We start from the raw sequence: 23,487 nt of genomic DNA on the forward strand, positions 1-23,487 counted from the left end.
CTGTAGGAGAAGGAGAGAGAGACACACAAAAGGGAGAGGGAGAGGTGGAGAAGCAGATGGTTGATTCTCCTGTGTGCCTTGATCGGGAATTGAATCTGGGATAGCCACATGCCAGGCCGATGCTCTACCACTGAGCCAACCGGCCAGGGCCTAAAATTTCTTAAAATTTTTCATGGGACTATCTTGATTATACAAACACCAGTTTGTAAGTGATAACTGTATAACTTATCTCAGTGATATTTCAACAGAGATATTATAACAACTTGGTGAAAAAATAGTGTTCTTATTTTTCACTGCAAACCTAAGCTCTATTTGGAAATTTGGAGGCCACCTTTTACAAAAGACACCACTCTTTAAAGATTGCAGAGCAAGAAAAAATAGAGCCTTGAACAAAGGCAGGTTACTATAGTGGTTAAGCACAAAAGCTCAGGGGTCAATTGGACCTGTGTTTGAATCCTGTCTCCACCACTTTCACCAACTGTGTGAACCTGCCACCTTGCTTCTCTGAGCTATAGGTTCCTCATCTATAAATTGGAGGCTACAATCTCTACTTGAAGAGAATTCTGTTATCTGAGGAGTTGATAAAATCATATATACTGCTCACAAAAATTAGGGGGTATTTTATCGCTGAATATGAAGCAAAAAAATATCCCCTAGTTTTTGTGAGCAGTATATTTGTAGTCAGTTCACACTGTGCCTGGAAATAGAGTGTGTGCTGAAGTCACGTGAACAGCTGAATCGCTCATTTTCATTCAGGCTTTGAAAATCCCATGCTGTCCAAACTGCCTTTGCCCATCACCAATTTAGCAATCCCAAGATCCCCTGAAGTACTGCTTTCCACAGGAACCTCTTCAGCTCTCCCCGGGGCTGCCATCATCTCACTCCTTAAACTCCTGTGGCCTTTCACAGCTGACATTCCTTCCGCCAAAGTTGTCTTGCCTTGTTAGTTGATGTACACGTCTCATTGCTCTCCTAGAATGAGACCTCTGAAAGGAAGGCTGTCTTACATGTTTGGGTGTCTTCATTGTGTCTCACACAGAGAGTTTTGTGCGCAAATATTCATTGAGTAAATAAAAAGTAATCATGTGGCACATAAATGTACACAAAAGCCATTCATCTGTTATTTGAAACTGATAGGTTCTGGTTGCTTCAGGCACACTAAGGGTAATAAATGTCTAGTAGTTTATGTAGTACTTCTTTACAAGGAATGTCCAAGATAGGGAAGAACCATGGCCTTTTATCCCAGGAAAATTTTTGTGAGATAGTATCAGTAAAGCTTTGATATACTATGACAAAGTTATGCTTTTTTCTTATTTTTTGCTGTTCTAATCACTTTCCTATTTTCATTGCTGGGAAAGTCGTGGAGTGTGGTTTCTTAAAATGAATCTCTTCTCTGATACTGGATTTCTTTGTGGCTTCAATAAGTCACTTAACATTGTGGCCTCAGTTTGACCATCTGTGTCACGGGAATAATACTTTGCAAGCTGTGTAGTTAAAATTAGGTAAAGGGGTTAAAGTATTTTGAAATATCCAAGGGAGTGGGGAAGATATTAAGTTTCCATAAAGGCATTTGTATGTCATTTTATTTATTACAATTACTGTGCACTTTAAGCTAAAACATTGGGCTTTCAAAGACTTTCTTTTACCAGTACTTAAAATAGCAAATATAAAAAAGTATACAGTCATGAAAATCTATCTGATTCATGATAATTGGGGGAAAATATCTTTATTCTTCCCTTTGCCTTTCCAAGATTTTTAAGTTTGCCTGACAATTTAAAAAATCTAACTCCTTTTGAGAATTATTTGGAGTAAACAGTGATATTTTAGAGTTTCTTGAAAGTTTGTCCTCTTGAATCTTACTTTTCTGCCTAAATCTGTGCTCTTTTCACAAGCAAGATAATGAATAATCCTTAACTTAAACTTTCATTGCAGTGCTCTGCGATGAGTACAGCAACTCTTTGCTTTAGGGATTTAAAAATGGGAAGGAGCCTGCACTATACACATTGTGAAGCAGAGGTTAAAAGTAATTGGTGCCTGGCCTGGTGGTGGTGCAGTGGATAGAGCATTGGACTGGGATGCAGAGGACCCAGGTTCGAGACCGAGGTCGCCAGCTTGAGCACGGGCTCATATGGTTTGAGCACAGGTTCACCAGCTTGGACCTAAGGTTGCTGGCTTGAGCAAGGGGTCACTTGGTCTGCTGTAGCTCCCCCTACCCCCCGACAAGGCACAAATGAGCAAGCAATCAATGACCAATTAAGGTGCCGCAATGAAGAATTGATGCTTCTCATCTCTCTCCCTTTCTGTCTGTCCCTCTCTCTGTCTCTGTCACAAAATAAATAAATAAAGTTTTAAAAAATAGTAATTGGCAAATAAGCATTTACTGAGCTTTATCTAGAAACACAGAATTTCAGTATTAGTGCTCTGGAAATCTTCTGATCTAGTTCATTCTTTAGATTAGCTAAAAATATGTTTGGCAGCAAGTAAAAAAATCTGACTAAACAGGTCATATTTTTCTCATATAAAAAGAAGTATGTGATTAAAGACTGTGCTGTGGTAGCAGAATGATGCCGTCAGGGTCTGAGATTTCTTCTCTTAGCAGTGCTTGACTGGGTTGCTTTTATCCTCATTCTGTGACCTCATGGTCACAACATAGCCACTGTGCTCCTGCCTTACAACTATATTCCAAACAGAAAGATAGGAAGGGGGAAGAGCAAAAAGTGGCTACCAGCTCATTCTGCCAGCTGGTATAGAATTGTATGCAGCATGTTCAGAACTGTGCCTTGTGGTCACCTCAAGCTGCAAGGGAAGCTGGAAATCTAGATTTTTTTTTCTGAGCATATTGCCACTCTGTATAAAATTTGGGCTTTATAAGTACATAAATAGAAGAGCAGTATGATGGTTAGCAGTTAGAGAGTATTCCATATTACTCTTACAGATGAGAAATGTGAGCTGGCCAGAGCCAAGACTAGAAACCAAGTCTCCAGTGCCTCTTCTACCATATCAGCAGTTTCTACCTTTTTCTACCCCACTTGGAGAAATAAAATGCATTTATTTAAACAATTAGGGTTTTATTTTTACATTTTTTATTAGTCAAAGGCAGAGCATACCCATTTAGATCATTTGAAAAGCATGATATAATTATGTTATCACACTGTGTTTTTTAATAACAGCCATAAACAAATCACTTAACCTCTTATTATTAGCCCCATAAATCCTTGCTACTTGTAATGCAGGGTTTCTGTCAGGTGCAGGTCACTTCAGGAAACAATTTTTGAAGTCAGTTTGGCTTTTTTAAATATTGAAATTAGCTTGCAGAGTCCCATTACTGTCTGGGGACCCATTAATGTTTTCCAAAAACATTTGTCCAGCACTTTGAATACACAAGGTCTGTACTACTTTCTACATAGAGTAAACAGAGAAGCTTGAATTCTGGCCTCAGAGTGCTGACCTCCGGGCAGATGACAGGACAAGGAAATCAGCAGTTGTATTGTTGTGATAGGGGGAGCACAGTGTGCTGTCAGGGACAAGGGCATTCTGATAAAGATCTCCTGTGCCCTCTGACACTGTGCGAGTCCAAACAAACATAAGACTGAACCCCTGTTCTAAAACAGAGTATCTTCTCATTGTAAGCATGGAAGACATAACCACAGCAAGCAAGTCATCTTTTCAGATAACTGAGCACTGAGGAATTAAGACATAACAAAATGTGAGCATGAGGCTAAATCTCCACTTCTTTATGGGTCAGATACACACACACACACTTGGGACGTTTAGAAGTGAAACTGCCCTGAGTCTGAAAATATGAGTAAGATACACTAAAATAATAGCCATATAAATAAAAGATTTATTGTGCAGCCTTCGAAGAATTATGCCACTTTTGGTTTGGAGAAATAGTCAAAAGTTTATATATTCTTTAAACCTCTCTAAGTCCATGATACTCATGGCCCAAACAGGGGTCCTACTCTTAGTGATAAAACATCGGAGGGTCGACAGCTAACAATATCTCCCAGCTGGGCCAAGAAAAATAAACTGCACAGAATTATGAGAATGAAGATCATCTTTCAGGAAGTTGAGGTCACAAGGAAAGTTGGAGGAATGCAGATACATAGACGATCACAGAGGAGCAAGGAGAGAGGTAGAACAGGAAAGCAGCCGTTACCAGTAGACAGCAAGGACCGCGTCTTTGTTTTCCCCATCCTTCAGCCTCTAGCTGCCACAAGGAAAGCACTCAAAGACTATTTGTTGAATAAATGAATGAGTGCATGGATTTAATTGAAGGCAAACAGAGAGAAAGTTTGGGAATAATGGGGAGTGCATCTCAGCCCCTGTGTGTAGTAGAACTATCATATGCAAGTGCATGTATTTTTAGCAGCATTGAGGGAAACTCGTAGCATGTTGAATAAATGCTCTCTCTATATATTTGCTTGGTTTTAATTAAGAACGTCTGCCTTGATAGGCATTAAGAGAAATGCTTCATTCAGAATGATTTGGTCCTTTTTTTATAGACTATCTGCTGTGGTATTATACATTTTTCTGTCCAAACTAAGCGCCCTTCAGAAGAGGTATTCCCTGGTGGTTCACTGCTACCGTAACCATGGCACCCCTCGCTTGGCATGGGCTCAGATCTGCAAGTGGTAAATTTGTTCAGCTTTCTTGTATGGTATCTGCAAACCTCTTTGCCTTTTAGGAGAACTTTTAACTTAGTTGTAGAACATGCTGGTGCTCCTTTCAGTGGAGTGGAATCTAATTTGTCTCTCCTGGTTTAGTGGAATTGAATCATCTCAGGAAAATGAGAAGCAATTAAGTACCTGTTGCTAAGTAAGGTGCAGAAATAATCTGCCGACAGATGAGATGTGTTTATTTATTTTTGGAGTATATCATGTGAGAAAACATTACGTTGTCTCTCTACATAAAAACTGCCAGAATTGATTGTTAAATGCAGTATCTTAGACCTAACAAGTACCACCTTTGAGGAGTATTGAAAAGAGAAATCACGGGGATTGTGAACATCAGTCAAGGTTAGCTCAAGTGTCAGTGCCCAGCCTAATGGGAAACATTGTTGATGGGATTTGAAGGAACTGGATAGTAAAGAGGAAAAGCAGCTTTTCAGCAAAGGGCCTTTAAGTCCCTGTTCAGGAAATTATTAAATTCATTAGCTAGATACTTACACCAACTATTACTCTCCAGCCGAAAGAAAAAAAAAAAATGCCAGCAAATGTTTTAAAACTACAACTAAACAAAAGTCAGGAAGCATGTAATTAAAACTGTACCTGTATTGTATTGTAAAGAGTTTCACTGTGACATGGAAAATATTTAAAGGAGAAGGCTGTTTAGCTAATTTGTCTGCAAGTGAACTGCGTGGTGGAGAACAACCCTAAATTAACTATAAGGCCACCCACCACGCGGACCTAATAAAGGGCCTTGGCTGCTCAGCTTGGTTTTGTGTAACTGTTCAATAATTACTAGATAAATGCATAACTAAAAGCTCTATTACACTAATAATTTGTACTGAGATAGACGTGTGGGATACCCTGCTGGGTTAATTTGTCATCCCCACAGCAAACTTCTAAAGAGCTCTTCTGCGGTGGTGGTATCGTGTTAATATGTTGTCCCAAAGAGAACAGGTTAGAGCAGTAAAACCAATTGGCTCTTTAATCCCTTACAGAGGCAAAATGCCCCGGGGTGAGAGCCAGAGAGAATAGGGCGGTTAGCCATGTAGACCTACATTTAAACTCATCTTGACAAAAGGAGCTGCTGACCCTTGGAATTTCTCCTCTCTCTCTCTCTCTCTCTCTCTCTCTCATACTCACACACACACACAATTGCTGTTTTAAATATGAAGCTCACATTTAGGCTTCAGTGCAGGATTTTCAACCTTTACTATTGACAGAATCGTAAATCATATTAAAGTTAAATGAATTACTGTAGCATGGAACTGTAGCTTGAACAATGTTTATGTAGTATCCGCTTATCATCCATGTAGGCAGAAAGGGGTAAGCACTGACATTCGAAATAGGATTGCACGGTGCTAGTCCTATGTTTGCAATACCATGGAGAGTCGCCCATTTCTTGCTGCAGCCTTTGTATTATTGAAACTGGTGTATTTAACCACATATATAGAATGTTTTTAAAATATACATTTCTGCAGTAAATTTACATTTGTCATATGCCATTTCTTCATATTTCAGTAGTGGTTGCTCCCCCTCACCCTACACAATTCCTTTTTCTTATGTGTAGATCACACGTGATGAACATTAGAGATGCAAGGCTATGTTACAGTACTAAGGGACCTAGGAACAAAAAAATTCTGAAAGGATAGAAAGCATTTGACCTCTGAGAAATAATTCAGAGGGGAGCAGCAAAGTGCAGGGGCAGAGCGTGGGCTGTGGAGCCAGCCAGAATGGAATTCGGATGCAGGCCGCCACTGGGGATCTGTGTAAGCTCGTGCTAGTCACTTACCGCCTGCCGACCTTTGTTTTCCCACCTGCACAAAACTGAGACTTGACTAGGAAAAGGCAGTACAATGACATATGGAAAGGGCTTGGTACGTAGTTTGTTACTAAATGTTATCTATCAGATTCCCTCTGTCCACATAACCTTATTTGCTTTCTTTGGATATGGTTCTCTTGAAACTTTTTTGATTCCTCACCTCCTACCCCCATTTTTCTATTTCCACTTGCTCTTGTGGGTCCGGAAGGACTTTGTGCTTTTCCTCTCCCGGGGAAGCCACATATGCCTAGAAGAGGAGGTGGTCTCAGGGAAGTGGCCAGTGGGTTACGTATGCCATCACTCTTGCTTGGCTGGAAGAACAGGGAGCTCTCCCCAATGGGTCAAGTGGCCCATCTCCCATGATGGGTAGCCCTTTAGCCACGATGGAGACTTCGCTTTGGCATGTCTACATTCAGGTGTGACTTTTGCTAAAGGGATAACCACCTTTGTTGTTTACAAGAGTCTGTTGTTTACAAGAATCAATTCAGCAAATAATTATAAAGCACTTATCATCTGCCAAGCACTGTCCTAATGAACAGACTAAATGAGCCAATCCGGCCCTTGCAATCTAGCAGAACAAACAGACATTAAACTAATAATTATTACTATGATGAGATTAATGAGTGGGGCATGCAAGAAAGGGATAGTATAGCACATTTATTAAAAGGATTTGTGGGGGGCCCTGGCTGGTTGGCTCAGCGGTAGAGCGTCGGCCTGGCATGCGGGGGACCCAGGTTCGATTCCCGGCCAGGGCACATAGGAGAGGCGCCCATTTGCTTCTCCACCCCCACCCCCTCTCCTTCCTCTCTGTCTCTCTCTTCCCCTCCCGCAGCCAAGGCTCCATTGGAGCAAAGATGGCCCAGGTGCTGGGGATGGCTCCTTGGCCTCTGCCCCAGGCGCTAGAGTGGCTCTGGTCACGGCAGAGCGACGCCCCAGAGGGGCAGATCATCGCCCCCTGGTGGGCAGAGCGTCGCCCCTGGTGGGCGTGCCGGGTGGATCCCAGTCAGGCGCATGCGGGAGTCTGACTGTCTCTCCCCGTTTCCAGCTTCAGAAAAATACAAAAAAAAGAAGAAAAAAAAAAAGGATTTGTGGGGATTTAGATTTATTTGGGTCAGTCTGTGCATGTCTCTTCTGTCAGCCTGCAGCATGAATTTAGAAAATTATGTCATCCCTGAGGGATCTCTCAATATCTTCTTGAAACCCCAAACTCTTGAAGAAAAAAAAAAAACCATAATAAAAGTTGTTGAATGGTTACATACACTGTAGTGAACACACAATATGTTAATAAGGACTCTTGCAAGTAAAATATTCTTACAAATGAAAGAAACGCAACCAAATTGCTGAGTCATTCCTCCACTACCTCCAAAAGAAAAGCGTGGATTGGTGAGTGTAACTGGAAAGTCAAGGGGGTGATGGCCTCATTAGAGCTGGATCCAGATGCTCAGGTGATACCTTCAGAAAGCTGTATGTCTCTTCCTCTCTTTCCACTCTCTGGTCCTCTGTGTGAGCTTCACTCTGAGGCTAAATCTCCTCAGATTGTGGCACTAATGATGCAGTCAGTGGAGAACAGCTTTTTTACAGTAGACAGAGGACAAGTCCCAATCCTGGATACTGATGGCTCTAATCAGCCTGGTTTGGGTCATTTTGCTCACTTTTAAAACAATCCCTATGTTTAAAAGATACTGGGAGTTATTGGTGTCACCTCAGTTACATGCCCACCTGAGAGCCAGGGGGTCCATCCCAGCCATGCAGACTGAGGCTGAGGCAAGGACAGCTTCCCAAAGAAACATTAGAGCTCTGCTCTATTTCCAGGGGGAAGGGGGAAGGACTGTTGGGCAGGCAGAACTAATAGTTTCACGGCAGGCAATTAGAGCAGAGCTGTCCTGAGCACTGGGCAAGCTCAGCTCACTCACTAGCCAGGTGACTGATTCCTGCAGTTAGGGCTTGCAGAGCAGAAGTAGAATCCAGGCCTTAGAGACATGATGAGTCCTGCCAGGGACCACCATTTCTCTTAGGCCGTCACATTGCATTGTGTGACCCTGGTTACTTCTCATATCTTTATTCAAAAAAAAAAAAAGGTTTTGAGAATAATAAACGAGTCTAGCATAAAAACGGTCTTTTTAAATGAGTGAGCCCTCTATGTACTAGGCACCAACATCCACTAATTCTAATCCTTGGAAGAAGATTTTTGATTTGCGCTGTTTTACCCAACTCACCCACATGCAAATACAGGCTGGGAAATGTTAAGTAACTTTGCTTAGATTAACACAGGGAGTGAATAATTTCAAGCCCAGAATAATTGAGCTCTAAAAGCCATGCAAGATATATAATTTCCGTTTTGCAGTAGATAAGGCTAAGGAGCATAGGAGGCTGACACAGAGGTAGTTGATAACCAACCTGGGGTAAACACTTGATCCCCTGTGTAAAGTACAACATAGGGGATATCGTCACTAATACTGTGATAAGCATGTGTGCTGTCAGATGAGTACTAGACTTACTAGGGTGATCACTTCATCAAATATATAACATAATCACTATGTGGTACAGCTGAAACGAATATAATATTGTATGTCAACTGTAATTGAAAAATTCAGTAAATTAAATTTAATTAAAAAAAAACCCAACTTGATCCCCTGACTTCAAACACTGGATTAATTTTCTCATACTTCTTCCCCTTGTGTGGAATCTACCAACAGTGGAAATAAAGCCGAAATCCTCTGAAGTGAATTCAGGAAGATATTTCGAATTCAGGAGGATGCTTTGAAAGTAACCTATGCGCCTGACCTCTGGTGGCTCAGTGGATAAAACATTGACTTGGAATGCTGAGGTTGCTGGTTCAAATCCCTGGGCTTGCCTGGTCAAGGCACATACAGGAAGCAACTACTATAAGTTGATGCTCTTGTTCTCTCTCTCTCTCCCCCCCCCTTTAAAAAATTAATAAAATTAAAAAAAATTAAAAAAAAAAAAAAAAGAAAGTAACCTATGCATTAGTAATCATGTGGCTCAGAAAAGGGCCTTACACGACAATGCGAGCTTGACAGTTTGGGGGGTGCTGCTGATCAGTGTGGCTTTGTGTTTGATCTGGGGTTTTGTTTGTTTGCTTGCTTGTTTTTGCCTTTTTGTTTTTTAATGTCAGCAAAGAGTGCAGGTCCCAGCGGTTGGCAGTCTTCCAAGAGGCTGCACCTCCGCAGATTTTACTTTCAGAATCTCTTGCAGGACTGCAGCTTGTAATTCCAGTGTACTTCCAACAGGTCAATACAGGATTCCCCACCCAGTTCTGTCAACCTCTGTGATTATCCAGTCTACGGTGGTTGGGTTTTCTTTTAATGTTTTGATTTGTTTTTCATTCTTCATCTTTTATCATCATATTGCTTTAGATGTTATGGAAAAGCTTGTGTTCCCTTTATGGAACTATAGTCTTATCAACTTTGCTTACTAAACAGTTACTCTTCATGTCTCCAATAATCACAGTTGTGAGGTATTTAAACGCACTTCACATCAGCCACCATGGCGGCTTAGGCAGTTAGTGCGCGAATATGGTGTACTATTTGGAGGAGAGGTCCTGTCTGGATCCAGAGCTACAGCTCTATCTCACAGAGCTTGAACTATCACACTCAGGGTTTCAAAATTCTAGTATTACAGCCTTCCCAAAGCAGGGCATCTTAGAGACTGAGTCTTATATATATCCTAGAACTTAATATCCCAGAAACATTTTAAAAATGAATTTCTCTTGAAAGATACACATTCCCTCATTTCAGAGTTCTTAAATTTTAGTGTTATTACTATGCATCAATTGTACAGACTTATTTGTGAGTGTAATCCCAGAAACTGAATTCCACATGCCACCAGACCCCCCTCCCCCATTTTGCAGATAAGAAAACCCGAGGGGAGAGAAGTTGCCCACATTTATAAGTCAGATTGTGGCAGAAACAAAACAAAAACTCTAGTCTTTTTATCGAAGGAGAAAATTTTCCTGAAAAGTACCCAGGTCTTCCAAAACACTGTTTTTTTTTAGCATTCAACATGTATTGTATCTCTGATAACTCCACATGACTTGCATGTGGGCCTGTCAAGGGAAGGGACAGGGTTCCTCCCCTCCCCGGGGAGGCCGTGCTCAGAAGCCGGTGAGGTCAGAAGTGGGCCTGCGTAGCCGGTGAGGTCAGAAGTGGGCCTGCGTAGCCGGTGAGGTCAGAAGTGGGCCTGCGTAGCAGGGGTCTGCAGGGTGAAGGGGGAGGTCCGTACGAATACCGAGGGTTATAGATTTGTGCAAAAAATAGAGTCTATAAAGAGAGGCAGCCCCATAGTTCTGCTTTTCTAGGTTACATGTCAAAGTCTAATATGTAAGCAAAGGTTGTAATTCAAAATGTATCTGGTCAAAAGGAGAACCTACATAGGCTATTATCTATGGCTTTTAGACCAAGGGTATTGCTTTTCTTGTTTTGGTTTTATACTTTGTTGTTTATGGAATCTTTTTTCCCCAAGACCCTTATGTCATATCCAGACTGATATTTTTATCACTATTTATGTTTTCATTTACCTAAGAGACAGATACTCTCACTCACTTACCATTCCTTTCCCTCTGTATGTTCTGCAATCAGGACAGGTCCTAGCACATAAGAGCAAATCCTATTTATTCTTTTCCCATCCCCATCATTACCTATAATGGTATTACCAGTAAAAGAAGCTATTTATTGATTACTTAACCATATATTCAGGAACTATGCCATATGCGTTATATACATTGTTTCATTTTCATTTAATCTTTTTTTTCATCGAGAGAGACAGACAGACTGACAGACAGACAAGAAGGGAGAGAGATGAGAAGCATCAACTCATAGTTGCAACACTTTAGTTATTCATTGATTGCTCTCTCATATGTGCCTTGACCAGGGAGCTTCAGCCGAGCCAATGACCCCTTGCTCAAGCCAGCAGCCTTGAATTCAAGCCAGCAACCTTAGGCTTCAAGCCAGTGACCTTTGGGCTCAAGCCAGCAACCAAGGGATAATGTCTATGATTCCACACTCAAGCTACTGACCCCGTGCTCAAGCTGGTGAGCCTGCGCTCAAGCTGGATGAGCCCGTGCACAAGCCAGCAACCTCAGGGTTTCAAACTGGGTCCTTAGCATCGTAAGTTGATGTTCCTCTGTGCCACTGCCTGGTCAGGCTCATTTAATCCTCTAACAAATTTGTGAGGCATTATTAGCTCCATTATGCAGATAGCAAAACTGAGTCAAAGAGAAGTTCAGAAACCTGAAGCATAGCTAGTAAGTGATAGAGCTAGGATTTAACCATGTATCTCTGACTGACACAGCCACAGCCCTCATATTAATACCACCTACTTTTCTGACTCATATGTTTAACTTGAAATGGTACACTACAGGCATGGGAAACCAGCACAGACCAAGGCACGTTAAATAATGATGAACAGGGACAATCAAAGAGCTACAATGATGGACAACAGGAGGGGAAATGGGTGAAAGTGGTCAAAAGATACAAACACCCAATGAAGAAAAAAGAAAAGCGACAGTGGATAGATACTGGAGCTATGGAAAGCAAGCAGCTTGCTGTGGGAGGCTTCAAAGAAGTGAGGCTTTTGCAGAAAGGCCGGCTCGGGCTAGGACACGGTTTGGTAGGCAAGACGTGGAAGGATTAGCGATTGTCAGGTGCCCAGCTCACAAGCAGGGTGTGACAGGTTTTTGGAAAGTGAGCAGGAATTATTTGGGTCTGCACCAGAGGCCAGAAAACCAGCCCACAAGTCAAGTTCAACCCTCAGCCTGTTTTTAAAAATAAAATTTTATTGGAACATGGCCACATTCATTTGTTTACATAATATTTATGGCTGCTTCTGCACTATAGAAGCAAGTAGAATAATTGCAACAGACACCATGAGGCCTGCAAAGCCTAAACTATTTACTCTCTGGCCTTTACAGAAAGTGTTTGCCAGCCCCTGGTCTAGACTATAAGCCAGGGTGTTTGAGCAAGAAAGGCCTTTAAGTAGTTAAAATTGATCTCAATAAAAAAATTTAAAGACCTTGGCCTTTCTCTCTTTCTCTCTCTCTCTTTCTCTCTGTCTCCATTTTCTCAAAAGACACTAGAATTTTATCTCCATCCTAATAAGCCCCTTAATTCAAATGGAATAGAATACAGCAGCCAACTTAAAAAAGTTACTTTGGTAGCAATAATATAAAAGATACTGGTGTTTTCAAGTCATCATGCAATGTCACATGTTTCTCTCATTTGACATATCCATGTCCTTTCACATTCATCTCGGTGATGTTGGCCATATGTTCTATATGTTTTGAAAACCTTCACTTGCCTAGAGTCAAAGATTTGTTTTGAAAAGGTTCTGCCTCCCAAAGTTTTAAAACCCATTGCCAATTTCTCATTCTTTGTCTCTCTGTTAAAATAAATCCCGTAACTTCAAACTTCTAGGCTTTCGTAAGTGGCAGGTCGGACTCATACATGATTTATAAATGATAGTGCTGGACCATTAAGATATGTTTCTCAGCTTTAGGTAGGTTTTGATGGTGTTATATATTGTGGATTTGAAATTCTGAAGAAGCAAAGTCTGTAGTAGTTGACAACCCAAACAACTGAAGTTCCGTTTGCCCTTATGGAGGCCTTTTTTCCCTCTTCTTCTTCCACTTTCTTCTTTTTTTAGATCTCTGGCCTATTACAATCTTTACTTCTAAATATAAGTTGTCAGGAGTTCTCAGTGCCACCTTTTACTCTGGAAATGGTTATTTTTGTCTAAAAAACATCTTCTTGCTGAAGACAGATGAGTCGCTGTTTCTTATAGCATTGCTAACAGAGAGAAGCAGTGTGGCCTCTCACCTGTTGCCACCGACTCACTGTTGATTAATGGTAAGACTGTGAAGTTGTGCAAATGCCAGGACTTAGGATGGATCATTCCATCATGGGAAGGAAGAAGGCCTTGCATAGCACTGCCGTAAGAGCACACTGCACCTGATGGGGGGTTAAATTTTATTGTTTGGTCCACTCTCTGGACAGCTTTTCTTTGTAGCCACCCATAGCACAGAAACTAGGATTTTAAGGGCTGGTGCCGGGAAGCAAACTCTTATCATGAAGAGGATTCAAGTCTTTGTCCAATCTGTGAGGATCTGCAATGCTTCACGGACAAGGAATAAAGCAGTGGAGACAGTGTTCGGGTTAAATAGGAAAACATTTTTAACCTGTGAAATTTTGGTTTGAGGAAAAATGTGGGAGGGTTATTACAATTCTTGGAGCTTGAGTTTGGGCAAAACCACTGAAAATGGTAAGGAGGGATGCTCTCTATCTCTTTTTTTTCCCCTAAAATGTAGAATGAAAAACAAGGTTTCAAGCCCATCTGGCCATACCTCCCTGACATAATCTTCTTTGAGTTAATATATATATATATATATATATATATATATATATATATATATATATATATATATATATATATCTAAAGGCACATATAACCTCCATACAGTGGACTCTCACACTAAGCGTCATTTGTTGGATCATATAAATCTCTCAACACAAAACAATATATACTATATAGTGACCTTGACCTTCTCCTTCCTCAATCTTTTTTTTTCTTAAGTGAGAAGCAGGGAGGCAGAGTGACAGACTCCCACACTCACGCCAACAGGGATCCACCTGGCAAGCCCCCTGCTGGGCAATGCTCTGCCTACCCGGCCATTGCTCCATTGTTTATCAATGGAGCTATTTTAGCACCTAAGGCAAGGCCATGGGGCCATCCTCAGCTCCCAGAGCCAACTTGCTACAACTGAGCCATGGCTGTGGGAGAGGAAAAGAAAGAGAGACAGAGAAGGAAGAGGGGGAAGGCTGGAGAAGCAGATGGTTACCTCTCCTGTGTGCCCTAACTGAGAATTGAACCTGGGACTTTCACATACCAAGCTGATGCTTTACCACTGAGCCAACCAGCCAGGGCCCTCCTTCCTCAGTCTTAATCAGTTCTACTTTAAAGGAGGAAGCGTTTTTAAGTTAAATATATGTATTAAAATTTTAAATTGTCTCTTGCATACTAAAATCAAAAGAGTATTTTAAATAATTGGGGAGTGAAGAGGTGTGCAAACAAGTAAACTAACCTGCCTAGCCTGCTTTCTTTTTGTAGTAAGTATCCAGTAATATGATCGTTTTGTAATGAATAACTGAGCCCTACACCCTTTGAGAAATTCTGGTTCCCTGTTCTTTAATTATGGCGACTTTGTTCAGAATATGTAGGCAGTGCCATCCCAGCCAAGAAACCTGATCTAATGTTCTTCCTTCCCATCTTATTTGTATTCTTTGTGAAAAGCCCAAGCAGTTGTTTTAAACAAGTCTGGCCTGTGGTTAAAGTTTAAACCAGTAGTGAGATCCATCCAGAAGGGAGTGTTTCTGACACTCTGCTGCTCCTGGCCTAGGGTACTAAGAGTATTAGACCCCAGAAGCAGCCAATTTTGTAGTGCCTTTTAATACACAAAATTGTATTAACATCAACATGGATACAGATGGATGCACTGCAATAAACTGTAACCACTTGAGAAAAGCCTTTATTGACTCTCAAGTAAATAATGCACATTTTAAAGGCTCTAAATATGCATTTACATAATGTGCTATAATTTTTTATTGTGTCAACTACTCACACACACACATCCATAAGAGATGTTTTTCTCTATCAAAAATTTGGACTCATACCATTCTTTGTGCATTGCATTAGCTCCATGCCAGATTCATTATACTAGTTTCTCTTATAGGGCCTGATCTGACAATCTCAAAATACATTTAATGAATTCTACTGATTGAATGGTTGATTGATGGATTGATTGATATAACCCTATCCACACTTTTTTGAAATAATTTTAGACTCTTTAGACAAAAAACTTAGGGCCGCTAAAAACATCTAATCCAAAATAAAAGAGAGAAAACAAGAAATTGGAAGGAAGAAAAACCAAATTTAGACCATGTTGAAACCTTAAGTCTGAACTTGAGAGCAATGGAGGAACTTTATGGCTCTCATTGTTAGGTAGAAGTGTATTGCTAGCAGATTATCCAAAATAATAGCATATATTTAGCATATATTTAACAGAACTTTGCAATGTCTGTAACACAACTATTTTCTGTATGAAGAAATTAAAGCTCAGGATCTTGAATGATTTATACCTAGTTCTACAGTGAACTAATGGTTGAACCAGAAAGTCTGAGGCATGAGAAAGTAGGGGTTGTGAAGGATGACCCTTTGAAATGCAGACTCGGCAATTGTCTAATATGAATCTACAGGCTAAATGATTTCCTGGTATTAATTAAGAATTAATTGATAAGTATAAATCAGTCATTGTAGAATTAACTCTGTGGTACCCTGTATTCTCAGGTTTGTATTAAAATAAATTCTGTGCCACAAGGAAAAGGTGAATAATTTTTTTTAGTAAAATATAACAAAGACTAAGATCTAAATTTAAGTTGTTAATGATTTCCTTTTACATTTTTAGCAACAACAAAATGAGAGTGAGGAGGTTTTTTAACAAGGGAGAGATTTCAAGATTCTATTGAATTGTTTCCTCTATCAAGTTTCATTAACTTTGATCTGCCCGGTCTTTGCTCAAATGTATTTTTTCCGTTGAGCCTCATTCTCTGTTGGCCACTATGATTCCATAATCTAAGAATCATTCACCACTTTTTATTGAGCACCTGAAGCATTGCCACTTTCATTAAGGTCTGCTTCCCAGGGGCTGTTGACAACAGAGTTGCCACCATTGTCATGGACATGCTGCAAAGTTGAGTGTATCATTTTGTTACACTTAGTATATTCCCAGCCTCATTTGGAAAGTGCCACATCCCATCCCGAACTAAAAAACATTCAGTCAAATGCAGGGCACTGCATCAAAGTTTCTTGCTACTATCAAGGAAGAATATATCATATCAGATGAAAAAAATCCTTTGGTTCTTTAAAACCAGTAGCACAATGTGCAGAGTATAAGATGAACAGAGCCAATTAACTTTTTAGCTTGTAGGTTTTAATTCAGTGACCATATGGATCCCAAGATTTATTATTAACATACGAAGTCCTAAATTTGGTCAGTGTATAAGCTCCCTGGATTTTTGGCAAGAAAAAATAAAAACTAAAATATACTTATTTGCATATTTATTTTATTAATTTCTGTACCACTTATATATTCAACCATTTATTGTACCTTCTACAAATATTTGTTGAGTGCCAGACATGTTACGGGGATATGACTGTGAACCATTAAATGGATAGAAAACTATTTACTAAGATGGAGAGGACTAAGAGAACAGCAAGTATGAGAGGTGGAAGGTGACAAGAATTCTGGTTTGGATAGGTTATGTTAAAATGCCCTCAACTGCATGGTTGGAGACAAAACTTTGTGTTGGCTCAATGTTGTGTTCCAAGCCCAAAGTAGGAGCCTGTGCATACTTATCGGATAGATTAAAGTGAAAGGGTCCCATCAGCTCATCTATAGACACAGACTGGACTGTTGCTTCTATCCCAAATCCCCCTTTCCACACTTTAAAAACCATAGATGTCATTCTGAACCTCAGAGTCCTAGCCATTCCAGTTATTATTCAGAGAATGGCCCCATCCTAAAACTGTCCCAATAAGGAACAAAAAACGCCCACCCAGGGGTCTATGAGGAGGCACCCTTTCCTGCCGTCCTCAGCCATGCCAGTGGGAGAGGGGTCGAAAGAGTGGCCTGTCTTGCTTAGGTTTCTCTTTAGTTTTATGAGTCACTCTCAATCCTAGGAAAATTTTATTCTTAAAAAAATGGTGGGTATTTCTTTGTTTTCTCTTTGCAGGGGCTCCTTGAGTTTAAAGGAAAGTAAGAAAAGATACATGTACTCTTTATCTGCTTTTATTTGGGAGCTGTTTCTCTGGCCCTCATTGAGAAGGGAGAGCCGCTTATCTTGGCATCACAGGCAGTCCCCGGGTTTCAGACGAGATAGGGTCTGTAGCTTTGTTCTTAAGTTGAATTTGTATGCCAGTTAGAACAGGTACATTTACCTATTAAATGCAACTTAGATGTTTGTCTTAACATAGTACTTATTTTTACCTTTTCGTGCATATAAATACGTAACCATTTTCAGACCTATGGAAGCTCTCTTGTTCGTGAGAGACTGCCTGGACTGGCTTTGATTCTCTTCCCCTCCCTGTGTACTGCTCTCCTGCCTGCAGGTTTGCCAATCACCCTTCCTGCTCAAGGGCAGAAGCTCTCTCAGAAAAATTATTCAGCACCTCACATAAGTTTTTAAATTGAATATAAGCTGCTTATTGTACCAATAAAATTTATCAAGGTTCAAATATGAGGGAGTAATAGTTATGTGAAGTCTTTTATCAGTGCTTATGAGCAGAAGGCCAACAGTTTAGCAGGGGTCACTGCTTATTCAGCCTGCGGGTTCCCCTGCTAAAACACGACACTTTTCTGAGTTTGGCTTTAAATGGCAAAAGAAAAAAAAAAAAAGGTGACATAAACCTTCCATGTAAAGCGAGGCACCCAAATTGCACAGGTTCATTAAGTGATCATTTACTACATACTTCAGAAAAATTTCATCCTGAATTAGTCCCTAGAAATTTCCCTGAAAGGAGTGTAAGAGCTCTAACAATGAATTATTGTCTATGGGCAGCTCAGCATGAGAGGGGATCCATATGTGCAAACTTGAATCTGTCATATGTAATGTCAGTTAAATCAGGTCTCATCTACCAAATACATTTTTTATTGCTTGCTTCATTAAAAGAGCTCTTAAGGTAATGAATAATCTTCAGCTTCACCAAGGATTATTAATGCCTTTTTAACTCATGTCCACTGAAAAATAGAAGACAGCCTGAAACTCTACCCCAATCTAACCTTCATGTTTTTCTTAGAGCCTTAAGGAAGGAAATCTATCAGAGCTATCCAGTGTTAAACATGGCCATGTGAGCAATACTATGAATTGGGTCAGGAGAAGAAATGGAGAAGAAAAATCAGCGGGGGAAGGGGAATCAGGTTTAAAAGCTGTGGCAAAGCATGTCTTTCTCTCCCTAACTCTGATGTTTTCTTTTTCTACAGCAAGTCCACATGCAACACCATCAACTCTTCATTTTCCAACATCACCTATTATCCAGCAGCCTGGGCCTTACTTCTCACACCCAGCCATCCGCTATCACCCTCAGGAGACGCTGAAAGAGTTTGTCCAACTTGTCTGTCCTGATGCTGGTCAGCAGGCTGGACAGGTGGGGTTCCTCAATGTAAGGAAACCTGTTTTGTTTTTTCAATTTCTTTAGAAATATTAACCAAATGTAAAAATAACAAGGAGAGACCTTATGACCATGTGACATTGTGCTCTAATGTTGTAATGACTGACTGCAGGCAAATGTCATATTTATTCTAGATTGTGGGAAAGTTAACTTACTCTAAGAGTGATTGGCCAGGGTTTAAAAACAGTGTTTGTGTTAAATTCGCAACTGTCAAGTTTATGGATATAAATCATCTCAAGGGTGAACTCTGTAACCTTCTAAGGTCCATGGGCTGATAATTCTACTTCATGCATACTAACCCTAGGGCTCACACAGTTAACAAAATAGAAAGACCAAATAATTTTAAATAATGATTTGGGGTGGTAGGGAGAGGTATAGGGGTAAGGGAGCACAGATGTTTCAGATCAACTAAGTTGATATTTTTTAAAAATACAGTCTTCTAACACTTTAGATCAAGTTGACCAGTACTTGAACTCAAGATGCTAGGAGTAAAGTTTATTATGGTTTGTTATTTCTGCAAGTAATTATCTTTCCCACTTATCTTTGTATAAAACTAAACAAGATTCAGTAGTTTTCAAATGAATGTTTTCATTTTTTTCTCAAATAAACCAAACAATCACAGTTTGAAATATTTCAAATGTAAAAATAATTTTTTTAAAGCACAAATTTTATTTCAAATATAGAACTAAATATTTATAATGGATAGCTGTATCCCAAGGCCAATGATAATAATAATGAAAACTAAATGACCAGCATAAAGCTGAATGTGGTCTTCTTTTCTCCTAATAATGGCACATGATGCCACAGATTAGCTACAGTTATTACTGCTTAATTTAAAATATTATATCACACTGCTATATCGCTGATTTTCTTCCCTTGCAGAAATACCCGATTCTGCATATCTGAGACAGAACAGGCAGCTTTGACTAATGTCTGGTGATGTGTTAGCAGATACATTTCTGTCTAGACAACAAATCAATATGGTGCCTTTTTTCTTTTTGCTTGTGTATTCATTTGCTTGGCTTACTCTAAAGAGTTCACTTATGGACTTTTAGGCCACTCAGAAATAACACAGGCAAGTTTGTTGGCAAGACAGCATAACATTCTGATTGTCAGATGAGATAGTCTTTGAGGAACAATACTAAATATATAAGTGAATGTTGATGAGGCAGTGAGACAGCCTCTGCAGAATTATTAAGCATACATTTAAAAGCCTGGGACAACAGCATCTCCTTCCATTGAATTTTGATTCGGGACTCTAGCTTAAATATGAGCTATTATTGTTGGTTGAAGAGTGTCACTGAAGTCTGGAGTCAGAAAGGCCACTTGGGAAACCATGAAAAAGGTGAAATGATCACCAGTATCTAGCATCTAACCTTTATATTTCTAACGTTTTTAAAATAGTCTTCACATCATCCTATATCATTGTCAAATGCCCTGTTTTACACTTTGATCAAAAATTTATAGGATATAAGTCAGATCTCTTCATGGGACTATTTTTAAAAAGTTGAAAATAAAATGAGTTTTTCATTCCTTTTCAGAAGGAAACTCTTGTTGAAAAGCTATTGTTTGGTTATTCTAACATCAGGCAACTAAATAAGTATGACTCTTATGGCATATGCGTATATAATTTAAATCAAAATTAGAAGTGATACTCTTTTCTTAGCAAAATTTTGACAGCTGAATTTTAAAGTTTCTTTGCCTGATGTTATACAATATGTGTAAGAAAATTTTTATGTTCACTTAACATATTTATTAAATGTTATAGAATATCAACTTTGAGGAGTGAAAATAAAATATTTTTTCTTTCAAATGCATATTTAGGAAACTTCTTTATATCTATATAAATAGACATGCTGGAATAATTCTGCAATTTATAAACACTTATATAGTAAATACATATTTAATAATCAGGAGAATGATGACAAAGGTAGCAGTTAATGCAGAACTGAAACATTCCAAGCAAAAGCTGGCAGGTGATTTTATGGAACCAGATGCAAAGAAGGTCAGCGTAATTCAAAAGATAAGTTAAGGATGCATTGACCATGTGTACCTAAGACTGTCCATATTTATGGAATGCCTTAAAAACAACCCAACAAGGCTTCATCCATATGCTCTTAGAGAAGAATTCAAGTAGCTAGACTACTCAGAAATTTACATAAAAGATGCCTAATGAATCTTTTGTTTTCAGAAGCAGCTAATGATTCATATCTGTCTCTTCTTTCTCTTGTGTGTGTTTTGTTTTGCTCTCTCCCTTGCAGCCCAATGGGAGTAGCCAAGGCAAAGTGCACAACCCATTCCTTCCCACCCCAATGTTGCCACCGCCACCGCCGCCACCGATGGCCAGGCCTGTGCCTCTGCCGGTGCCAGACACAAAGCCTCCAACCACATCAACAGAAGGAGGTGCAGCCTCCCCCACCTCACCAAGTAAGTATGGCCGAGACAAGGCGCCGGTCACCGATGAAGCTCTGTGTACTTGAATCCATCCCCAAGCTTAGCCTTGCACTGCATAGGCTTCAGAGATAGGCACAGATCCCCACCAATGATTGTAACATGAGTTTGCAGAGCCAAGACCTGATCAGAGTGAACACTGTGCTTAGGTACTACCAACTACACTAGATGTGGAAATGACTGGGTGTTTGGGTGGATAAAATGATGTAACTACATTCCCAGGACTGAAATCATGTTATGAACTATTAAGTTTTGCATATTATTTAAGTGGTTTTGAATGCTGCCCTCATGATCATAAAACAGAATCTACTTGTACGATTGTTTATTAGCAAAAAGGTCCTCATAATTCTGTAGAGCCCCGCCTCTCAGTAGCTGACAGTCCCAGAGAAATGCACTTGGTTAGCATGAAAGTTATACACCGCATACATCAAATAGAGAAAAAAAAGTTCAGATCAAAGTAACAGTGTAAAGGTGTGTACATTGAACATTCATCAAGAGTAAGAGACTGGTGGAAGTGATCTGAGGGCTAGTAGTCACTAGCAGTTGATTGGCTAGGCTTGGCAGGGGGCGGACATAAAAGGTAGGATTGGATGGAAAGAGAAAAGAATACTTGGCTTTTCTCTGAACACTCCGGGTACATGTGACCAGACAATACAGGATTTCAAAACCTTTTTGAATAGTAGGAGTCATTACTTGATGAAGTAGAGGGAGAAAAGTTCTGATATTTTAGAGATGGCAAGGGTATAGAAATAGCTTGAATACACAAAGTTGGTTTTTATTAGTACCTGGAACAATGACAAAAATAGTAATGGCTGGAAGCATAGTTCCCAGGTGGTGGATGGACTACCTAACCTTGACAGAGGGTGTAATGAAGACCTTCCCTAAAGTTTTACAGAGGTAACAGAGTATAGGAAAGGATAGGAACTGTGACAGTGACCCCAAGGAGAGGAGGTCTCGAAGGCGGTGAGACTGGATGTAAGGAATCTACCAAGGAAAAGATCAGAGAAGACTAGGAAAGAAGTGTTAAGAATAAGAACTTGAGTAGCAGTTATAGAAGTTGAATGAAGGGGAGATGTTTTGTAGACATAAATTTTGGGATTGGATAACCATTTAGATGAGTATAATGAAGAATGATTCCAAGCCTCTCAGCTCTCTCACCTTTCAGTGTTAGGGACTTAATGGTATTGGGTGCAGGTGGAAAAGGGACAAAAAGGAAAAATGAGCCTCTGTTGTCACTAAGTTCATTAGATTTACTTCTGGGGACACTGAATGCAAAATGTCTAGAGTACCTCATGCATATGTGTTTGAGGTTGAGCTTTGGGTTATCTCATATTTATTCAACTTGACAATACATGCAGAAGTGAGTGGTATTATACATGGATTCTGGTTCTCTTGGTAAGAGGTGGTTGAACACTTTTCAACAAAGGAGAAAACCTTGAGTGTCCAATGACATAGGAAGCAAACTAGGCTTAGTCTACAGATCTCAGAAGCTTAGCTTAGAAAAGAAGTTTCTGAGAAGCAGAGGCTCGTTGTTGTGTCCTACATATTGTGTATTAATATAACATTTTCAGACAGATTAGAAATAACCGTACCCAAACTCTGTTAAAATCTAGTCACTAGGATATGGCTTACAGATTGTCAACCACATTCTTATTGTTCCCTCTACATGCCTCTGTTTTTTTTGTTCCATTTTCTGTTTTGTTTTCCGTATGTGTACAGAACAATGATACAGTCCTTCAAAACCCTTGTAGTAATAGTCTCCCTTTTCTATGTAAACATACCCTCACTTCCACTATCAAGTCAATGTTTCTTGCATTCATTGTGCGTTTTCTAGTAATAGGGACGGGGCTTTTCTGAGTCACTGCAGAGGAGTGGAAATACTTTGGGTGGCTACTGAAGTCCAAAGATAGGAGCTCAAATTCCCACTTTTCAAATTATTAGTTTCTCCTCAAATCACAGTTTTCTCATCTGTAAAATCTGAATGATAATAGCTACCTGGCAGGATTGTGTGAAATTGGCTGTGATAAGCACCACTGCCAAGTAAATTGGAACATTTTATTATCTGCCCAAACTTTTACCTAATGGAAGTCTCCAGGCTTAGGTTAACGATGAAATATATCTTTAGAATATGTAGAAGCTGCTGAACATCTACATCAGGTTCCTGCCTTTTGGGTCGATAGTTCTAGACTCCACTCCTTGGATTGCATCAAACGCTTCGCGTAAGAAGATGCCTGTCATCCTCTTGTGCGCAGCTTCAAATATTCTTTCAACCGTATGGGAAGAAGTGTGTGTGTGTGTGTGTGGGGGGGA

At 39.9% G+C, this 23,487-nt stretch overlaps 1 protein-coding gene across 9 annotated transcripts in view; it reads left to right on the forward strand.

The window, feature by feature from the left end:
- Positions 1-23,487, forward strand: part of NFIA (nuclear factor I A) — a 383,075-nt gene that overhangs the window by 305,442 nt on the left and 54,146 nt on the right. For 7 of the 9 annotated variants that reach the window (XM_066376427.1, XM_066376425.1, XM_066376429.1 and 4 more), the window contains 2 exons: positions 18,539-18,717; positions 20,988-21,153. In XM_066376427.1, coding sequence (XP_066232524.1) covers positions 18,539-18,717; positions 20,988-21,153 — 345 coding nt within the window. The remainder of the gene's footprint in view (positions 1-18,538; positions 18,718-20,987; positions 21,154-23,487) is intronic. The other 2 variants (XM_066376426.1, XM_066376434.1) reach the window with 1 other exon arrangement.

The sequence above is a fragment of the Saccopteryx leptura genome, chromosome 3, assembly GCF_036850995.1.
Source record: "Saccopteryx leptura isolate mSacLep1 chromosome 3, mSacLep1_pri_phased_curated, whole genome shotgun sequence".
In the NCBI taxonomy this organism is placed as follows: Eukaryota; Metazoa; Chordata; class Mammalia; order Chiroptera; family Emballonuridae; genus Saccopteryx; species Saccopteryx leptura.